Below are 18,626 nucleotides of genomic sequence, written 5' to 3'. Positions count from 1 at the left end.
GCCCCATCCTCCTGAGTAATTAGGACCACAGGAATGTGCCACCATGCCTAGCTAATGGTCGGATATTCTTTATCATGTAAGGGAGATCTCTTTCAATTGTAGTTTATTTAATGCCTTTATCAGGATTACATATCATTTTATCAAATGCTTTTTGACAAGTATTAAGATCATGGGTTTTTTTCCTCCTTTGATCTATTGACTTGATGTAATATACTGACATTGAACCAACAGATTCTTCTTTTGCCCTTCCTGGTAAAGAGTATCTTTGGTGCTTCGTGCCTTGGATAACTTTTAGTTTTCAAGTATTATGCCAAAACACTATTATTGACAAATGGAAGAAGTAAAATTTTCATTCCTTTTACAGCAATTTAATATAATAAATTCTGTGAGTAGTAAGCATTATATTTCTTTTCTCTCTGAACTGAAATAAGTAGGTTGAATAAATTCTGCCTACTTATAAGCAGGCTTCCCTTTTTCCAGCAATTCCGATCAAATAGGTTCTGGTTAATGGGCTAATAGTAGACATGTAGATCCTTATCTTAAGGGCACTTTGGCTCAAAGAAGTAAACACAAACAACTGCTGTCCTCTTTACTTCTCACTCCCAGTAACTCACTGAGGAGTTTTTAAAATGATTTCATCTAGCCAAGGCTTTGAGTATTGCCTTTTAGTTTCAAAGCAAAGAATCAAATAAAATGCTGAAGTACCTTCTCTGGTTAAGACCTTTTTCTGTACTTCCTCCCACATTTTCTATAGTAGAAGAATTCACAATAAGTGGTGGGGAAAACTGCTTCATTTGGGGTCTTAGTGGTAATGGAAAATTTCGTACCGATCTGGGTGATGAATCTAAAACCAGAGGGAAAACCCACTGGGTTTGTGTGAGGCCTCTAGTGTCTCCTTGGCTCTCTATGTCGTGTTAACTGGGCTCCACATCTTCCAGGGCATGACGATGCCTTGGAACACCTGCTGTGGAGCCTGTGGCCTAAGCATCTCTGTATGGAGATGTTATTCATACCTGTGAGCCAGCACTTAGTAGGCCTAATCCCTTCCAGAAAGTGAAGCCTTGATTTTCTTGTGAGTACACATAGATAAGTGAAAAGAGATGAGCACTTATCCTTAAATTTGCTTCCTTGAGTCTGTATTAGTTGTTATAACTTGAAATTAAGGGTTCTGAAGGAGGGTAGATACAAATTTACATGTAAGCCACCACTTAAGATACAGTAATTATAAGCCCATCTTCTTAGGTGATAGAAACTAGAGACTGTGTATTTGGCGAAGTTCATGATTGTTGGTATACTTGAGAACTTTTCACTTCACAGCAAGAAGCTCTTTCTGACTTTTGATTATGGCCTGAAAATAAATCTCATCAAGACTTTCAATCGTTAGCAGTCCCTCTGGTTAATCCAATGGAAAGTTTTCCATTATGGTAACCTATGGCACTGAGGATATAGGATGGAGATACAATACAACTAATTTTCAGATTTTTCCTGATGTACCTGGGTTTTATCTTGGATCCACATGCGTTGAAGTAGTATTTCTGGCTTCAGATGATAAGCTTAAATTCTGAAATTTTTACAGAAGCAAACATGGAACAAGACTTCAGTTAGGCTATTAGACATGTAAGCTACTCTGTTGCTTTTTTGGAGTTACACTCCAAAAAAACTCTAGCTATCCAAACTGATTCTTATATACATTTGCATATAGACACCTGTAGACTTATATAACTAGTCTCAGGTTTTTGCCCTACTTGTATGCTTAGTGTCTGCTTGTGCATACAGCTTTTTAAAGCTAGCTATGAAGTACAGTTGCTGATGTCACTGTCAAAAGGTTAGATAATCACAGAATCCTAATAGCTAATATAAGGGTACTTCATATAGATGTCTTCATATAGAGTCTGTTGGAAACAGCTAAACAACGGTAAATAAGGAATCAGCTTAATTTCACAAAAGAAGATTCATAGTAGTATTATAGACTGAATGTATAGGTCTCTTATCAGTTCTTTTCCCTTCCTCAGGGAAGGTTAGCTTTCAATGACTCTTGATAATTTGGGGATTATCCATCCAAGAGGAAAATGACTAAGGGCATGAATAGGTAACACACTAAAAGAAAAAATACAAATGACCAATAAGCATAAGAAAGATAGTCAACCTCACTTGTTATCAAATAAGTGAAATTTTTAAAAAACTATGTTAACCTAGCGTGTTGACAAAAATTTAAAAAAAGAATCTTCAGTGTTGGAGGGATATGGGCACATAGATTCTTGGTGGGAGTAAATCAGCCCTGTCTGGCCACAGGGGAGTTAGGCATTATGTACCAAAATATGAATTACACACATCCTTTGACCCAACAAGTCTGCTTTTAGGCATGTATACACAAAGATGTATGCATAAGAGTGCTTGTCAAAGCTTTGTGGTTTATAATAGGAACAAAGGCTGGAAATAACCTATATGTTCATCCATAGGGGGCCAGTTAAATAAAGGAATACTCTTCAGCCATTGAAAGTAATGAGGTATATACTTCTATTTTTAGATAGAATGTTAAATTAAAAATTATGTTATAGAACAGCAATGAATTTTATATACATACACACACAATATATAACCTATAAAAATACATTTATCAGTGAACTCATTTTCCACAAAGGTGTCAAGAACATACCCTGAGGGAAAAGACAGTCTCTTCAATAAAGAGTTCTGGGAAACTGATATCTGTGTGCAGAAGGATGAAACTAGATTCCCATCTTTCACCATATACAAAAATGAAATAAAAATGGATTAAATACTTACAGACCTCAAACTAAGAAAACTACTACAAGAATACATTGGGGAAACTCTCCAGGACGTTGGTCTGGGCAAAAATTTCTTGAGTAATACCCTACAAACATAGACAACAGAAGCAAAAATGGACAAAGGGGATCACTTTAGTTAAAAAGCTTCTGCACAGCAAAGGAAACGATCAACCAAGTGAAGAGACAACCCACAGAATGGGAGACAATATTTGCAAACTACCCATGTAACAAGGGATTAATAACCAGAATGTATAAGGAGCTCAAACAACTCAATAGGGAAAAAAACTAATAATCTGATTTAAAAATGGGCAAAAGATTTGAATAGACATTTCTCAAAAATCAGACATACAAATGGCAAACAGGTATATGAAAAGGTGCTCAACATCACTGATCATCAGAGAAATGCAAATCACAACTACAATGAGATATCATCTCACTCCAGTTAAAATGGCTTTTATCCAAAAGACAGGCAATAACAAATGCAGGAGAGGATGTGGCAAAACGGGGACCCTCTTACATGGTTGGTGGGAATGTAAATTATTAGTACAACCATTATGGAGAACAGTTTGGAGGTTCCTCAAAAAACTAAAAATAGAGCTACCATATGATCCAGCAATACTACTGCTGTATATATACCCAAAAGAAAGGAAATCAGCATATCAGGATATCTGCACCCCCATGTTTGTTGCAGCACTATTCACTATAGCCAAGATTTGGAAGCAACCTAAGTGTTCATCAGCAGATGAATGGATAAAGAAAATGTGGTACTTACACACAGTGGAGTACTGTTCAGCCATAAAAAAGAATGAGACGCTGGGATAACTGGCTAGCCATACACAGAAAATTGAAACTGGAAGGGTCCTTACACCATAAACAAAAATTAACTCAAGATGGATTAAAGACTTAAATGTAAAACCAAAAGCTATAAAAATGCTGGAAGACAACCTAGGCAATACCATCCAGGACACAGGCACAGGCAAAGATTTTGTGACAAAGACGCCAAAAGCAAGTGCAACAAAAGCAAAAGTTGACAAATAGGATTTAATTAAACCAAAGAGCTATGCACAGCAAAAGAAACTATCAACAAAGTAAACACAAAACCTACAGAAGAGGAGAATATTTTTGCAAACTATGCATATGACAAAGGTCTAATATCCAGCACCTACAAGAAACTTAAATTTACAAGAAAAAAACTTCATAAGAAAGTGGGAAAAGGACGTGAATAGACACTTTCTTTTTTCTTCTGGTTTTTTTTTGAGATGGAGGCTCGCTGTTGCCAAGCTGGAGTGCAGTGGCACACTCTTGGCTCACTGCAACCTCTGCCTCCCGGGTTCAAGTGATTCTCCTGCCTCAGCCTCCTGAATAGCTGGGACTACAGGCATGCGCCACCATGCCCAGCTAATTTTTGTATTTTCACTAGAGACAGAGTTTCACCATGTTGGCCAGGATGGCCTCGATCTCTTGACCTTGTGATCCTCCTGCCTCGGCCTCCCAAAGAGCTGTGATTATAGGCGTGAGCCACTGTGCCCGGCTGAATAGACATTTTTTAAAAGTAAGACATACATGCAGCCAACAACTATATGAAAAAAACCTCAACATTACTGATCAGTAGAGACATACAAATCAAAACCGGTGAGATACCATCTCACAGCAGTCAGAATGACTGTTACTGAAAAGTGAAAAAATAACAGATGCTGGCAGGTTGTGCTTATACACTGTTGGTGGGAGTGTAAATTAGGTCAGCCAGTGTGGAAGACAGTGTGGCAATTCCTCAAAGACCTAAAACACCATCTGACCCAGCAATCCTGTTACTTGGTATATAATCAAAGGAATATAAATCATTCTGTAATATTGACATACGCACATGCATGTTCTTTGTAGCACTATTCACAATAGCAAAGACATGGAATCAACCTAAATGCCCATCTATGATAGATTGGAAAAAGAAAATGTGGCACATACACACCATGGAGTACTATGCAGTCATAAAAACAATGAAATATTTTTTGCAGGGACATGGGTGGAGCTGGAGGCCATTATCCCTAGCAAACTAACACAGGAACAGAAAACCAAATATCACAAGTTCTCACTTATAAGTGGGAGCTAAATGATGAGAACACATGAATACATAGAGGGGAACAACATACACTGGGGCCTTTTGGAGGGTAGAGGATCAGGAAAAATAACGAATGGGTACTAGGCTTAATACCCAGGTGATGCAATAATATGTACAACAAACTCCCGTGACACAAGTTTACCCATGTAAAAAACCTGCACTTGGACCCCTGAACTTAGAATAAAAGTTAAAAATATGAGATCTTGTTACTTGCAACACCATGGATGGAACTGGGGGGTCATTATGTTAAGTGAAATAAGCCAGGCACAGAAAGACAAACATCACATATTCTCACTTATTTGAGGGATCTAAAAATCAAAACAATTGAACTCATGGAGATAGAGAGTAGAAAGATGGTTGCCAGAGGCTGGGAAGTGTAGTGGGGGGTAGTGGGGATGGTTAATGGGTCCAAAAAAAGAAAGAATGAACAGGACCTAGTATTTGATAGCACAACGGGATGACAATGATGGAAATTTTAAAATAAGAGTAGAGTTGGATTGTTTGTAACTCAAAGGATAAGTGCTTGAGGGGATGGATACCCCATTTTCCATGATGTGATTATTACCAATTGAATGCCTGTATCAAAACATCTCATGTATCTCATATATATACCTATGTACCTAAAATTTTAGAAATTACACGAGTGTTTGCATATATTCTTTTATATACCCACAGATATATATGACTATTTTCATATTTTTTCCAATGTTGGACAAGATAATGATAATGGATTACTTTTATATTGAGGGGAAAAATTAAATGAATTAAAATATGAAGAGAACCAAATAGTGGCAGTGAAAAGGGGTAGTGGTGTCTATTCTTCTAAACATGATAGTTTACCATTATCTTAGCCATGCCTAGAGTTTTCTGTAACCTAAATATATGGCTTTACTCGATGGATTTATTTAAATAGTGTGAATTGTGAACAGGAAAATCAAGGACTATTTGCTTACAGGAACTTACAGGATTTTGTTAACTGTAGTTAAGAGTGTTTTCAAGGTAGCAACATGGTATATATATTTCATGGGGGAAAAGGACTGTCACTGTGCTAAGCTTAGCATCTGCATTTCTTTACAGAGGAAACTGATGAAAGGTATACAATATATACAGTCCTGTTTCAGGAGGCTTTTATGTAGGTTGACTCCTCTAAACTAGGCAGAGTAGTAGACTAGAAAAAAGGGAAACTATTCTAAAATGATTTTATGTTATTGTTACAATCTAGATGTTTTTACACAGATGTTTTTATACTTGTAATCAAATAACTTTGATGTAGTAGAAAGATTTTTAAAAATTTTTAATTGCATCTGTCCCACATTTGCTAATTTGCCAAGGGATGTGACTCATATAGCAAATTAAAGACAGTGTTTCACTATGCAACTTGTGTGGTAGTCTGGCCTCTTTAAGGATAAAGGGTACTACAGATCGTTAGCATGAGATCTGTTAGCTTTGAGCATCTGCCTGTCACTCTTCCTCAGTATTGTTTAAGCTCACTGCCTTGTTTAATGTGGTATCTACCTGGTTTGATATTAGTCAGTTTAGAAAAATTTTGTTGAGCAGGACTATGCTGTATTATTATCCTCTCAGATTTTTAACTTAAGGAATTAGAAGCTATGAAATCTTTATTCCAAAGCATGATAAAACATTGATCTGCAATCAGTATAGTGATCTTATCTTTATGATAGAGCTTTTCCATTTTTGCTGATGTCACTTCCCAGAGGGAAGTGAATTTTAGTATGATGAGCAACTCCCAAAAGGGGGAAGAAAATGAGTTATTGGCTTTTCTATGCCTGCATCAATAAGTGAAAATGACTGTTCCCTTATCTATACCTCTTCTTCCGCCAAGCAAAGGAACCACTCAGTGGAAGACCCCAAAGTAAATAAAGGTAAAGTTATATGACGAGGGTCTCTCATGAGGGTCTTTTGATTTGTCAAACAGGACAAGAGTCGCCTGTTTCGAGTACAGTTCAGTGGAGAGTCAAAGGAGCAGGCGCTGGAACACTGCTGCAGTTGCGTTCAAAAGCTGGCGCAATACATAACCGTTCAGGTGCCTGATGGGAACATCCAGGAGCTTCAGCTGATTCCTGGCCCACCCAGGGCAAGTGGAAGTCAAGGGAAGGACTCTGCAAAGAGTGTCCCATGGCAGGCTGGAGTAAGTAGGCTGATGTGTCGGCTATGCAGGAAACATGACAATGCAGTGCACAATGAGTGGCCAAAATGACTGGAGTTTGTCGAGTCTGTTAGGTTTGTAGTTTAAAAACATCTAACATTGGGCGACTTTTAAAATTGAGGCCGACACTCATTGTAGCTCCCTATTCAGAAATTAGGGAGGAAGGAGTTCCGGCTGCATTCCGGGTGTCACTATAGAACAGTGGTTCTCAAAGTGTGGTCCATGAACCCCTCCCTAGGACCCTTCCAGGGGGTCCACAAGGTCAAAATTATTTTTCTTAATATTTAAAGAAATAGTATCACTTGCCTTTTTCACTGTGTCAGCATTTGAATTGATGAGACAAAGGCATCATGAGTAAGGCTGCTGCCATCATACAGATCAGGCAGTGGCACCAAACTGTGCTCATAGTCATCATGTTCCAATCATTCGCAGGAAGAACAAACTAACGAAATAACCCAGCAGTCTGCAGTACCATGGTTGTCTCAAGGGAATGCACCTGTATGACATTTGTATTTTGAACTAGCCTCTTTTTTCATAAAATACCATCATCATGTGAGAGAACAATAGACTATGGTCATTCAGATTTGGGTTATTTGGCAGACATTTTTTCAAAAATCAGTGAAATGAACTATCACTTCAGGAAAACAACTGATAGTATTTATTGAAAATGATAAAATTTAAACTTCCAAGTGAAAATTAGAATCTTGAAAAACTTGTATCTGCCACATGAGTTTCACAACTTCCCAACCTGGAAGACTTTTCTAAAGGTGCTATTAATAAATGTGATTTACTTTTTTATAAGTAATTACCTGATGAAATGTGTCAATATTTGAAAGACAGTATATTCAGTGAACCAGTACTGTCCAAATGACTGATGCCTGAATGCCACAAAATTATACATGGATAAAGAGCTATTCAAAAGTGTAAGATAGGCTAAAAGAGTGTAATATAACAGTATAACAAGTTCATTGCTATGGTTTCAGATTCTATATTGCAACTTACCTTTAAGCAACTCACTCGTTGAGTTTTGGTGTTATATCAAGGAATATCCAGTTATCTGAACAGGCTATTCTAAAATACCCCTCCCTTCTCCATCTACAATTTGTGTGAGGCCAGATTTTCTTCATGTCTCCAACCAAAGCAGCACATTACAGCAGACTGAGTGCAGCAGCAGATGTAAGAATCCAGTCACCTTCTATTAAACTAGGTAGTAAAGAGATTTGCAAAAATCATGACATTTTGTTTTAGAAAAGTTATTTTCCATAAAAATGTTTTCAATATTAACATAAAGTGAGTTTACTATTTTTAATGAATAGTTTAAAATTCCATGTTAATTTCTACACAGATAAATGTAACTCAAATCAAAGTTCTTTGAAGGCCTCATAAGGGGTCTTGAGATAAAAACATTTGAGACTCATGACTATAGGATTTCTCCCAGAAATATGTGTTCTGCATTTCTTTGGCATAGTTTCAAATATTGTTGGAATAAGCACCTATCTCTGCTCTTGAGATGAGATTCTGCTTTCAAGCTGGGTTTTGCATTTGCTTTGAGAAGTCATTTTTCCAAACCTGGTTTTCCATTACTTCATCCCGTTAGTTTTCCTTAACCAAAACACCTCATTTTTGCTGATTTGTCACTAAGTTTCTTTTTCTTTTTTCCTGAGACAGAGTTTCGCTCTTGTTGCCCAGGCTGGAGTATGCAATGACACGATCTCGGCTCACTGCAACCTTGCCTCCCGAGTTCAAGCCATTCTCCTGCCTCAGCCTCCCGAGTAGCTGGGATTACAGGTGTCCGCCACCATACCCAGCTAATTTTTGTATTTTTAATAGAGATGGGGTTTCATTATGTTGGCCAGGCAGGTCTTGAACTCCTGACCTCAGGCGATCCACACACCTCGGCTTCCCAAAGTGCTGGAATTACAGGCGTGAGCCATCAGGCCCGGCTGTCACTAAGTTTCCTGTTCTTTATAATTTGTCTGAGGTGAACATAAATTTTCATTATTTACTATAAAATCTTTTTCTTTAAGCAGGTGCTACATGATTTCCTCTTGAAGGTATTTAGTTTGCCAAACAGATTTTGGTGGTTTGAGTTCTTTCCCTTCATTTGATTTTCATGAAGATGTCTTAACGCCGAAGCTGCTTGCCTCACAAACCCTGGATCTAGTTTCAAACAATAATGCTCTGTCTATATTCAGCTCCTGCTGTATTTCTTAAGAATCCCCTCCCTACAAATGGGTTGGAGTGGTTACTATAAGGTATTTTATTGCTTATGATTCTTTTCCCTTCAGATTTTCATGTTTCAATGCCCAATAGATTAAGATGATAGTATAGTATACCCAATGCATGCAGTGTAACAAAAACCTAGAAGGGTTCCAGAATTTGGGAACTCAGTCTGGAATTCCTTATAAAGGTAATGAAGTCACATCACGCTAGAACCTTGTCAGGTTACACAATTACCTAAGTATTACAAAGGCAAATAAATTGAAGTTGTAACATGCAGTAACAAATGCAGGCTGAGTTGTGAGTTACAGCCCCAGATGAAGGCTCCAGCTCTCTGATGTTAAAGACTGATCCCAAATGTCTAGGTAGAAATACCTGAGAAGTGGTTAGGAAACTTGCATGCCTTTGTTGATTCTATTTTCAGGGACTCTTCTGAACTGTAATTGGGTGATTTGACTAAGATAGCATGATATTGTACAAAGACCACAGGCTTTGGTATCAAGATGGATCTAGGTTAGAATCCTGACCCTATTTCTTAGCAGCTGTGTGATCTCACGGAAGCCAATTAGCTCCATCTGTAAAATGGTGAGATTAAAATGCTGTATAGAGAGCACCCAATACAATGCCTGGCAAATATAATCACAAAATCCATCATTACTATTATTGCCCTCAATGTTACCCATTCAGATGTGCCTTCTCTTGCAAATGAACAAATCAGCATCCTGGCCAATTAGCAAGGATCAGAACTTCCAGAGCCAAAAGAGGGCATGATAAGACAGTGTATGAAGCTGCAGAGCAGATGACAAGTTAAAGTCATTGGATTAAATTCCACCAGGGTACAGACCTTGTGAGGCACCACCTAAACATTCTAGTTTTCCTAATGGCAAAACATAAGGTTTGCCCTTAACTACTGATGTACAAATTTTGGTAGCATGTGCTCTTTCTCAGAATCTATCTTAAGAGGTACAAGCCATGGCCAAGTTCTGGTCATTTTGCTGCTCTCTTACATTCAGGTGTGTCATTTTTGTAATACCTGTAATCTTTTAGTATAAGAGTTGTTTCCTTCTTTGCAAATAGAATTCTATTTCAAGTTCTTGAGTCATTTCCTGGCTCATATTTTAGTTTTTGCTTTTCCTTAGCCTTGTAATTTGGTTAATTGTGGCTTAACCAGGCATTTCTCAACCTTAGCACTTCAAAGGCAACCAGCCCACCCTGGGGAGGGGGATGGGAAAGACAGGAAAGAGGATCGCAGTTCCTATGTGAGCTCTTTCCTGTTAGCACAAAAAGTCCACAAGAAAGTAGCTAGGGGACTCCAGCTACTATGTGCGCAGACCCTTCCATCTCTATGCTGTTGCAGGGGTGGACCATCTAATCCTAGAGCCCACTAGCCTCAGGTGGTTCAGTGCCACTTAGCTATTTTTTACAGTGTTTATGGCAATTTTGGTTGACATCTTAGTTCTTTGTGTGAGCTGAAATGATACGTATTCTAGGAAAGCATCAAATGTGATAGCTGAAGAAACACTAGGCACTAGAGTCTGCCTTGTGTTTACAGAGGAGAAAACTGAAGGAACTGAAGAGAGAAATGCGGATTGTCTAAGGGCTCTTGATTATAGAGTCCTTTGGGCATTTTGCTCATTTTTCATTTTCTTGTCTTTGTTCTTTCCTTCCTCACTGTACCTCCACACCTCCTTCTTGTTGTTGCTGTTCAGTGCTTCCAGGTCTGCTTTTCTGCTACCTACTGACTAGCAACCATCAGCTTCTCTGTAGGACAGAAGACAGAATTTGGCATCTCCCACCTTCGGGTAGTCAGACTTGTTGCTGATGGACAGAAGCGCCCTCCAAAGAGTGCCCTGTTTTCTCCCTGTATTGCACCATCAGCTCATACCTAGTGCAGGAGCACCACTGCTCATCTGGAGATTAGCACTGCAGCAGCCTCAGGTACCCACAGCAGCCTCAGGTACCCAAAGCATAGTGGGGCCTGCAGACATGTGGCTAGGAAGGAACGGAGGTAGGGCCCTTCATGCCTCCAGACTTCCTGTACCTTGTTCATTCTATTTCCCTGGAAAGCATCCCATGTCCTACCTGAGAACAACTTATTACCACAGATTCTCTCCAGATAGCATGGACCTTACAGCATCCCTGTACTTCCTGCTTAGCATACAGCCCTCCAGTTTACCCACTTCTCTGTGAACCTCCAGCACTTCCTGAGTTGCAAGGTAATTCATGGTTTTACTTGTTAGGTTCTCACTAGGCTGTGGGCTTCCAGAGGGCAGGACTCTATCTTGTTCTTTGTAGCTCCTATCCCTGTACCATCTCAGTGTCTAGTACGTAGGAGGCATAAACAGTCATTGAAACCAGGTATCTATAAGTTTTACTTACAGAAGAATTCATTCCTTCAGAATATCTAAAATGAGATTTTTTTTAAAAAATCATTTTACTGAAAACATCAGTTGTCTTAAAATTATAGGGGTTTCCCTCCATTTTGCATTTCTGCAATGAACATGCATTACTTGAGCAATAATTTTTAGAGGGTGAAAAATCATGATCAGAAGCTGGGGTCCGTCCACTGCATGCAGGCTGCCATGGTAACAGCACCTGGCCAGCCCTCCAGGGCCTATGCGTGGTCCTGAATCCTAGGCTGGGCCTCTGACAACAGAAGAATGCCCCAGTGTCTGACAGGAAGCAGCACTAACAGCCTGCCAACGGCTGAGGAACATCAAATAGAAGTCAGGAGCTGCAAATTTAAACTCAGTACTTCTGCTGTGGTAACTCAAGTAACCCTCCATTTAAACTGAGACAGACCTATGCTGACAATCATTTTAACCACTCTTAGTGGTATTTTCTTTCTTTGAACATGAATGCGTATTTCTGCTTCTCTAATGTCCTGTGGTATACAAGATTCCATTCAGCTAGTCTCCTTATTGCATGTTGTTTTATTCCAGTCCCACCAGCACTCAGAACAGCAAGTGCGTGGAACAGCGGGCACAGGCGCTCCAGACGGAAGGACCTCACTGACGCAGTTAGCTCAGGTAGAGCTTATTTCTGTGTTTAATTTTCTTATCGTGAAAAGCAGTGACCCCTAAGAATTTGTATCCCTTTGTTCACTTCTTTGTTTTAGGAGAGAAACCTAAAGCATTACTCTAAAAGGTGATAAAGACAGAGACAGGGCCATGTTCATCTACCCCTTGCAGAGTAAGTTTTATTACAGTAAGCTGTGAGGTGAGACGTGATGGCTGCAGGCACATAGTCAAGATCTACCCTCCAAAGGAAATAAAAAGAGGAAAAGTGGTTGAATGTCCAAGACAGAAAATTTAATCACCACTTTCCCAAAAAAGAAGAATAAATGAAGGACTCCATTGTAATTATGGAAATGAAATTTGGGAACTATTTTAAGACAAATATCAAAATGAATGTGGATTCAGATCTACAACAGTTTCTGTATGGGCAGATTGTCAGTACTCAGCTAAGGACGTGTAGAAACCCAGGAGGATTCAATTCTGTTACCTCAGACTTGCTTTCAGACAGCCCCTTGCCCCCTGCTGCAAAACCTCTTCATTCAAAACTATGGTTGTGCGATGTCTACTCTCCTGGGAGCTCTGCAAGGACTTTGTCTCCCCCTCACTGCATTCCTCATTGCAGGTGTTCAAGCCAGCAGCTTCTGCTTGCCACAGAATTCTGCATGGAGTTCATCAATCTTCAAGTATGATTTTTTTTTTTTTTTTTTTTTTTTTGAGACAGGATCTCACTCTGTTGCCCAGGCTGGAGTACAGTAGCACAATCTTGGCTCACTGCAACCTCCGTCTCCTGGGTTCAAGCGATTCTCCTGCCTCAGCCTCCTGAGTAGCTGGGATTACAAGCATGTGCCACCACGCCCAGCTAATTTCTGTATTTTTAGTAGAGACAGGGTTTCACTATGTTAGCCAGGCTGGTCTTGAACTCCAGACCTCAAGTGATTCCCCGACCTCAGACTCCCAAATTGCTGGGATTACAGGTGTGAGCCACTGTGCCCGGCCGAATTTTCTTTTAATTCCTCTACTAAACTGTGCTATCAGTAGTTTTTTTAAAAAGGTGTTTTCTCAATCTGGCTTGCCACTAACTCAAAAGAAATGGACAATCATATAGAATAAAAAACTCAAGAGGTAGGAAGACCAAGAATTCATGTTTATTTTTTTTAATAACCTGGTAACTATGAAAAAAAATTATTTGTCCAGCAGCAGAACTGACTGAATAATGCCCATATTTGCACTGGAGTTAGGGGCTAACTGAATCAGATAAGCTGATGAACACAGAGCTGCAATAAAACAATAAACAAGGCAGGGTGTGATGTCCTTATTTAGGAAATATCAATTGCTAGAAATGGTATACCTTACCCAGTTTATTTACGTAGTATGGAAGAACCATATACAAATGAGAAAAAGCATGAAGCTTGCAGCTCAGATACATTACTTATTTGCTCTTATCTTTTGGACATGTCATTCTATGTAAGTTGGTAAAACCTTTTGGAAGGCAATTGAGCAGTACATATCAAATTTAATGTTATCTATAACTTCATTCCAACTACACAGATATACATATGTTCATCACAATGCTTGTTAAGAAATTGGAAACATAAATGTTCATTTAATAGGATACTAAGTGTGGTATAATCATAGATGGGATAGAAATGCAATTAATACAAGGGATGTAGGCCGCACATGGTGGCTCACACCTGTAGTCTCAAGCACTTTGGGGGGCTGAGGCAGGAGGATAACTTAAGGCCAGGAGTTCAAGACCAGCCTGGCCTAACATCATAGTGAGACCCCCATCTCTAAAAATAAACAAAACAAGTGCTATATATCCCAAGTAAATTTCTGTTATAGAGAATTCCTAGAGAAATATCAGTTATGTACTTACACACTAAACCCTGCTATCCACAGAAATAATAAAACCACCTACCTCATAGAATTAATGCGAGGAATCAATAAGATGACCGAGTCAATGCACCAAAGTAAGTGGACCACACAGAACTGGAGCCCATCATCATCATGTGGGGCTGTGGATCCAGTGTTGCCAGATCTTCCAAATTGTCAAGATTTTTATTTGAACTCTCCTAATATTTAAATGTTGGCAACTAATTCAACTGGTTTTAAAACACTGCAGGTTACCAAAGAAAACATACAGATGACAAATAAGCATGTGAAAAGTTCAACATTATTAGTCACTAGGCAAATGCCAATTAAAACTACAATGAGACATCCTGCAAACTTATTAGAATGCCTAAATTAAAAATAAAAACTGACCATACCAAACCCTGGATGGGTGAGCAACTAGAACTCTCATCTACACTGCTAGTGGAACGTAAATGGGACAGCCACTCTAGATGACAGTTTGGCAGTTTCTTACAAAGTTAAATATACACTCACCACATGACTCAATCCCAGGTGTTTACTGAAGTGAAATGAAAATCTGTGTTCACACAAAAACCCGTAAGTGAATGTTTATAGCACCTTTATTCATAATTGCAAAAAATAAAACCACCCAAATGTCCTTCAACTGGAGAATAGATAACCAAACTGTGGCACATCCATGCAATGTAATACTTATTCAGCAATAAAAATGAACTACTGAAATACTCAACATCATGGATTAATCTCAAATGTATTCATTATGATAAGTGTAAGAAGCCAGATTCAACATATGTTTCATTTATATGATATTCTGGAAAAGGCAAAACTATATGGAGAAGAGATCAGTCGTTGCTAAGGGTTAAGGGTTTCACGGCAATGGTTAGCACGAGGGTCACATAAGGGAGTTTTTTAGGAAGTGAAAGAAATGTTGTGTATTTTGATTGTGATGATAGACAACGATTTGTCAAAACTCATAGATGGCCAGAAAAAGACACGTGTGAACTAATGTCCTTTGGGCAGTTTGTGGCCTCTTTCTTATATTCAGAATGCAGCTAGCACATAGACTGCTCACATCCACTCTGCCACCTATGCTGTGGGGAAGATGAACTAAGCTAGTGCAGCTCATTCATTGACAGGTTTATTTTCAATCCACAGGTTATCAGCACAGTATTCTTCATTAAAGTAGAATCTCAACTTTGCAAACATTTAATCAGTATATTTGAAATTCTTTCCTTAAGGCAACAAGATTATCTCACATGCTATGTGTATTCAGAAAACATATTAATATACAAAATTGTAAATGTAACAGTAAAACTACGTAAAGGAAGCCTGTAAAGCTAATTAATACTAATTTTTTTTGGTGTGTATTTCTCTAATCTTTCCTTAAAGCACTATTTGCCTGTGTTCTATTAGCCAGGTATTGCTGACCTGTAATCTGTAACTACTTTTCTGGTATCCCTGCAGACTCTTCTGGCCTCGGAGGAGCTGCCCCGTGTCTATGAACAATCTGCATGGGGTGCAGAAGAGTTAGGCCCCTTCCTGCGTTTGTGCCTTATGGATCAGAATTTCCCAGCATTTGTGGAAGAGGTAGAAAAGGAACTTAAAAAGCTAGCGGGGTTGAGAAATTAATGCTCTGTATACATATATAACTAAGGAACTTCAAAGTATTGAAAAATGCTTCCTCCTAAAATTAAAGAAGATATTAGAATAAAGAGCATTATTCCAAACACCTTTTATCAATGTTTTATTTTTAAAAACAGGTGAATCCACTTTTATACATCATTGCACTTCAATAATTACACAAAACACAAGTACATGCATCTACAGTTACGCACCGCATGAGAACCCTGTTAGGTTATAAAATCTATCATCAACCAGTAAATCAATGTGAAAAAATACAGTGTCAAACCAAAAAGTATAACTATAGTTGCATAGAATATCACCATGCTATAACATTTCAAGGTCATTGGAAACAAAAGAAAAATTATAAAAGTTTGCCTTGATTGAATGTACAAGAATAAGGTTCAACACATCAGTGCAAAAGGATTTATGAATTTACATGACTTAACAAAAGAAAAGATAATCACTTAAAAAGCAATCATACGTATATACTGCAATTCATTATACCCATTCAGTGGACTGTTCCAGCTTATTAAAGTCACAGGTTAAGCCCTTAAAATTATAGATTTCAGTTTATATTACTCATCTTTATGTACCAGAACTGCACAATTTCCTCATGACAACATACAATAAGGAATGAATATCAGCAGCTTAAAAATGAAACAAGCATTTACTTTATTTTGGATTTCTCCCACCCCCAAAAATATAAATATATATATATATATTTATATACTGTATATATCTGTAGGTTTTGCTGTACTTTACAAAAATGTATCACTAGATGGCAGCAGTGCATTTTAGAGCTTTGCCAATTTAACAGCTGCATTAAGTAAAAAATGGCGCATGCATGATCTGATCCTCAGAGGACCTTTTCACTTCTATTTAAATATTTTAACAAAGGAAAAAAAGCAACATTCACAGCACATCAAGCCCAAAATAGTTTACACCTTCTACACTGAAGCATTGTTTAAAATGTACCTGGCTAGATCACCCTTACAGGAGAGGCTAAATAAGGCATGCTTTAGACAGTCATTGTGGTGTTGCTCACTTGAAAGGGGAGAGAACCAAAGAGGTCCAAGCAGAAAATTTAGCAGGTCATGTTGCCACCAGTTTCAGGAACCTAAAGATCTGTAAAGAAATATGTATTTGGAAATTATAAAGGGAATATGCACTGTCACTCACAACTACACCGTGTGCCACACAAAGCTTTGGTTCAAACAGCATACTCAAGGATGTAGTGTGAAATTCTGATCTCCATGTGCCTAACAAGATGACATTCTGGCCCTGCTGCTGCCTGGCCACCATTCTTGTCTTGCCCCTATATGTGAGGTAAGACTAGCAGGCCTCTGGGAATAATCCACCTAAGAAGGTGACAATTTCACCTCTTTGTAAAGATATAATGTGGAAAAGTATTTATTTTAAAACATGTCTTCTGAAATGGCATTTATATAAACGTGACAATGCACCTGATGGCAGAGCGCAGTGGCTCACGCCTGTAATCCCAGCACTTCTGGGAGGCTGAGGCAGATGGATCACTTGAGGTCAGGAGTTCAAGACCACCCTGGCCAACATGATGAAACCCTGTCTCTACTAAAAATACAAAATTTAGCTGGGCGTGGTGGTGGGCACCTGGAATCCCAGCTACTTAGGAGGCTGGGGCAGGAGAATTGCTTGAACCCGGGAGGTGGAGGTTGCAGTGAGCCAAGATCACGCCACTGCACTGCAGCCTGGGCAATAGAGTGAGACTCCATGTTAAAAAATCCAAACAACAGCAAAAAACGCAGCTGAAAAATGTTCCTTTCCAGTCCCTAAACTGGGCAGACAGAACTGGCTTCATCATTATCAGCTGCTCTGAAATGAATTAAAAGATTTTACAACATAACACCAATTACTGAAGAAGTTGTAAAAAGGTCAATAGAAGTACATTCATTTGAATATAATTTTAAAAACTGCTAAAGAAGGCCATACTTACATTGTAAGCAGTACTTAATTTGTGTTTCTCTGGCGCAAGTTTTTATCTTTGTGATTGTTGGTAGAGTTGGTTTTCCTTTGGAGGAAAAATTGCATTACATGAGTTAAACTCAGTCAATAACTTTTGAAAGTGTAACACATGGAAATTCACTTACTGCCATCCCTGGTGTTGTAAGAAATTTTGTGGCACAATATGAGTGCATTAAAAAAACATTAAGTAGCTACAGGTGAAGTATTCCTCCTCTGAAATGCTTGGGATCATAAATGTTTCAGATTTTGAATTTTTTAGATTTTGGAATATTTGCATTATACTTACCAGTTCAGCATCCCTAATCTGAAAACCCAAAATTCAAAATGCTCCAATGAGCATTTCCTTTGAGCATCAAGTGAGCACACAAAAAAACTTCGGATTTTGAAGCATTTCAGATTATGGATTTTGGCAGTAGGTAGACTCAACCTGGATATACCTCATTTTAGCCTCCTTTTGACCCCCAAGGCAGACAAGTACTTTCCCTTTGATTTCTGAACTATAATTGCTATACAGGTGAGAATATGTAAAACTTTTCTCCACTGAACACAACACCACTATCCCTTCTCAACTGATAAAAGGTAATCATGGCCAGGTGTGGTGGCTCACGCCTGTAGTCCCAGCACTTTGGGAGGCCGAGGCGGGTGGATCATGAGGTCAGGAGATCGAGACCATCCAGGCTAACACGGTGAAACCCCGTCTCTCCTAAAAATACAAAAGATTGGCCGGCAGTGGTGATGGGCGCCTGTAGTCCCAGCTACTCGGGAGGCTGAGGCAGGAGAATGGCATGAACCCGGGAGGCGGAGCTTGCAGTGAGCTGAGATTGTGCCAC

General features: G+C 38.8%; 2 protein-coding genes across 5 annotated transcripts in view; one reads left to right on the top strand and one right to left on the bottom strand.

Moving 5' to 3' along the window:
- REC114 (REC114 meiotic recombination protein) overlaps window positions 1-15,896 on the top strand; it is a 150,625-nt gene extending 134,729 nt beyond the window's left edge. The window contains exons 4-6 of the mRNA XM_011967125.1: window positions 6,839-7,051; window positions 12,232-12,318; window positions 15,640-15,896. Coding sequence (XP_011822515.1) covers window positions 6,839-7,051; window positions 12,232-12,318; window positions 15,640-15,804 — 465 coding nt within the window. The 3' untranslated portion in view covers window positions 15,805-15,896. The remainder of the gene's footprint in view (window positions 1-6,838; window positions 7,052-12,231; window positions 12,319-15,639) is intronic.
- A 6-nt stretch (window positions 15,897-15,902) lies between these two features.
- The window catches only part of NPTN (neuroplastin), a 79,398-nt gene continuing 76,674 nt past the window's right edge, over window positions 15,903-18,626 (bottom strand). For all 4 annotated transcript variants that reach the window (XM_011967121.1, XM_011967122.1, XM_011967123.1 and 1 more), the window contains 2 exons: window positions 17,768-17,842; window positions 15,903-16,923 (listed from right to left, as the gene is read on the bottom strand). In XM_011967121.1, the coding sequence (XP_011822511.1) occupies window positions 17,782-17,842 (61 nt within the window). In that variant the 3' untranslated portion in view covers window positions 15,903-16,923; window positions 17,768-17,781. The remainder of the gene's footprint in view (window positions 16,924-17,767; window positions 17,843-18,626) is intronic.

This window comes from Mandrillus leucophaeus, unplaced genomic scaffold (assembly GCF_000951045.1).
Source record: "Mandrillus leucophaeus isolate KB7577 unplaced genomic scaffold, Mleu.le_1.0 Scaffold789, whole genome shotgun sequence".
Taxonomy (NCBI): Eukaryota; Metazoa; Chordata; class Mammalia; order Primates; family Cercopithecidae; genus Mandrillus; species Mandrillus leucophaeus.
This window is presented reverse-complemented; position numbering and strand designations above follow the sequence as displayed.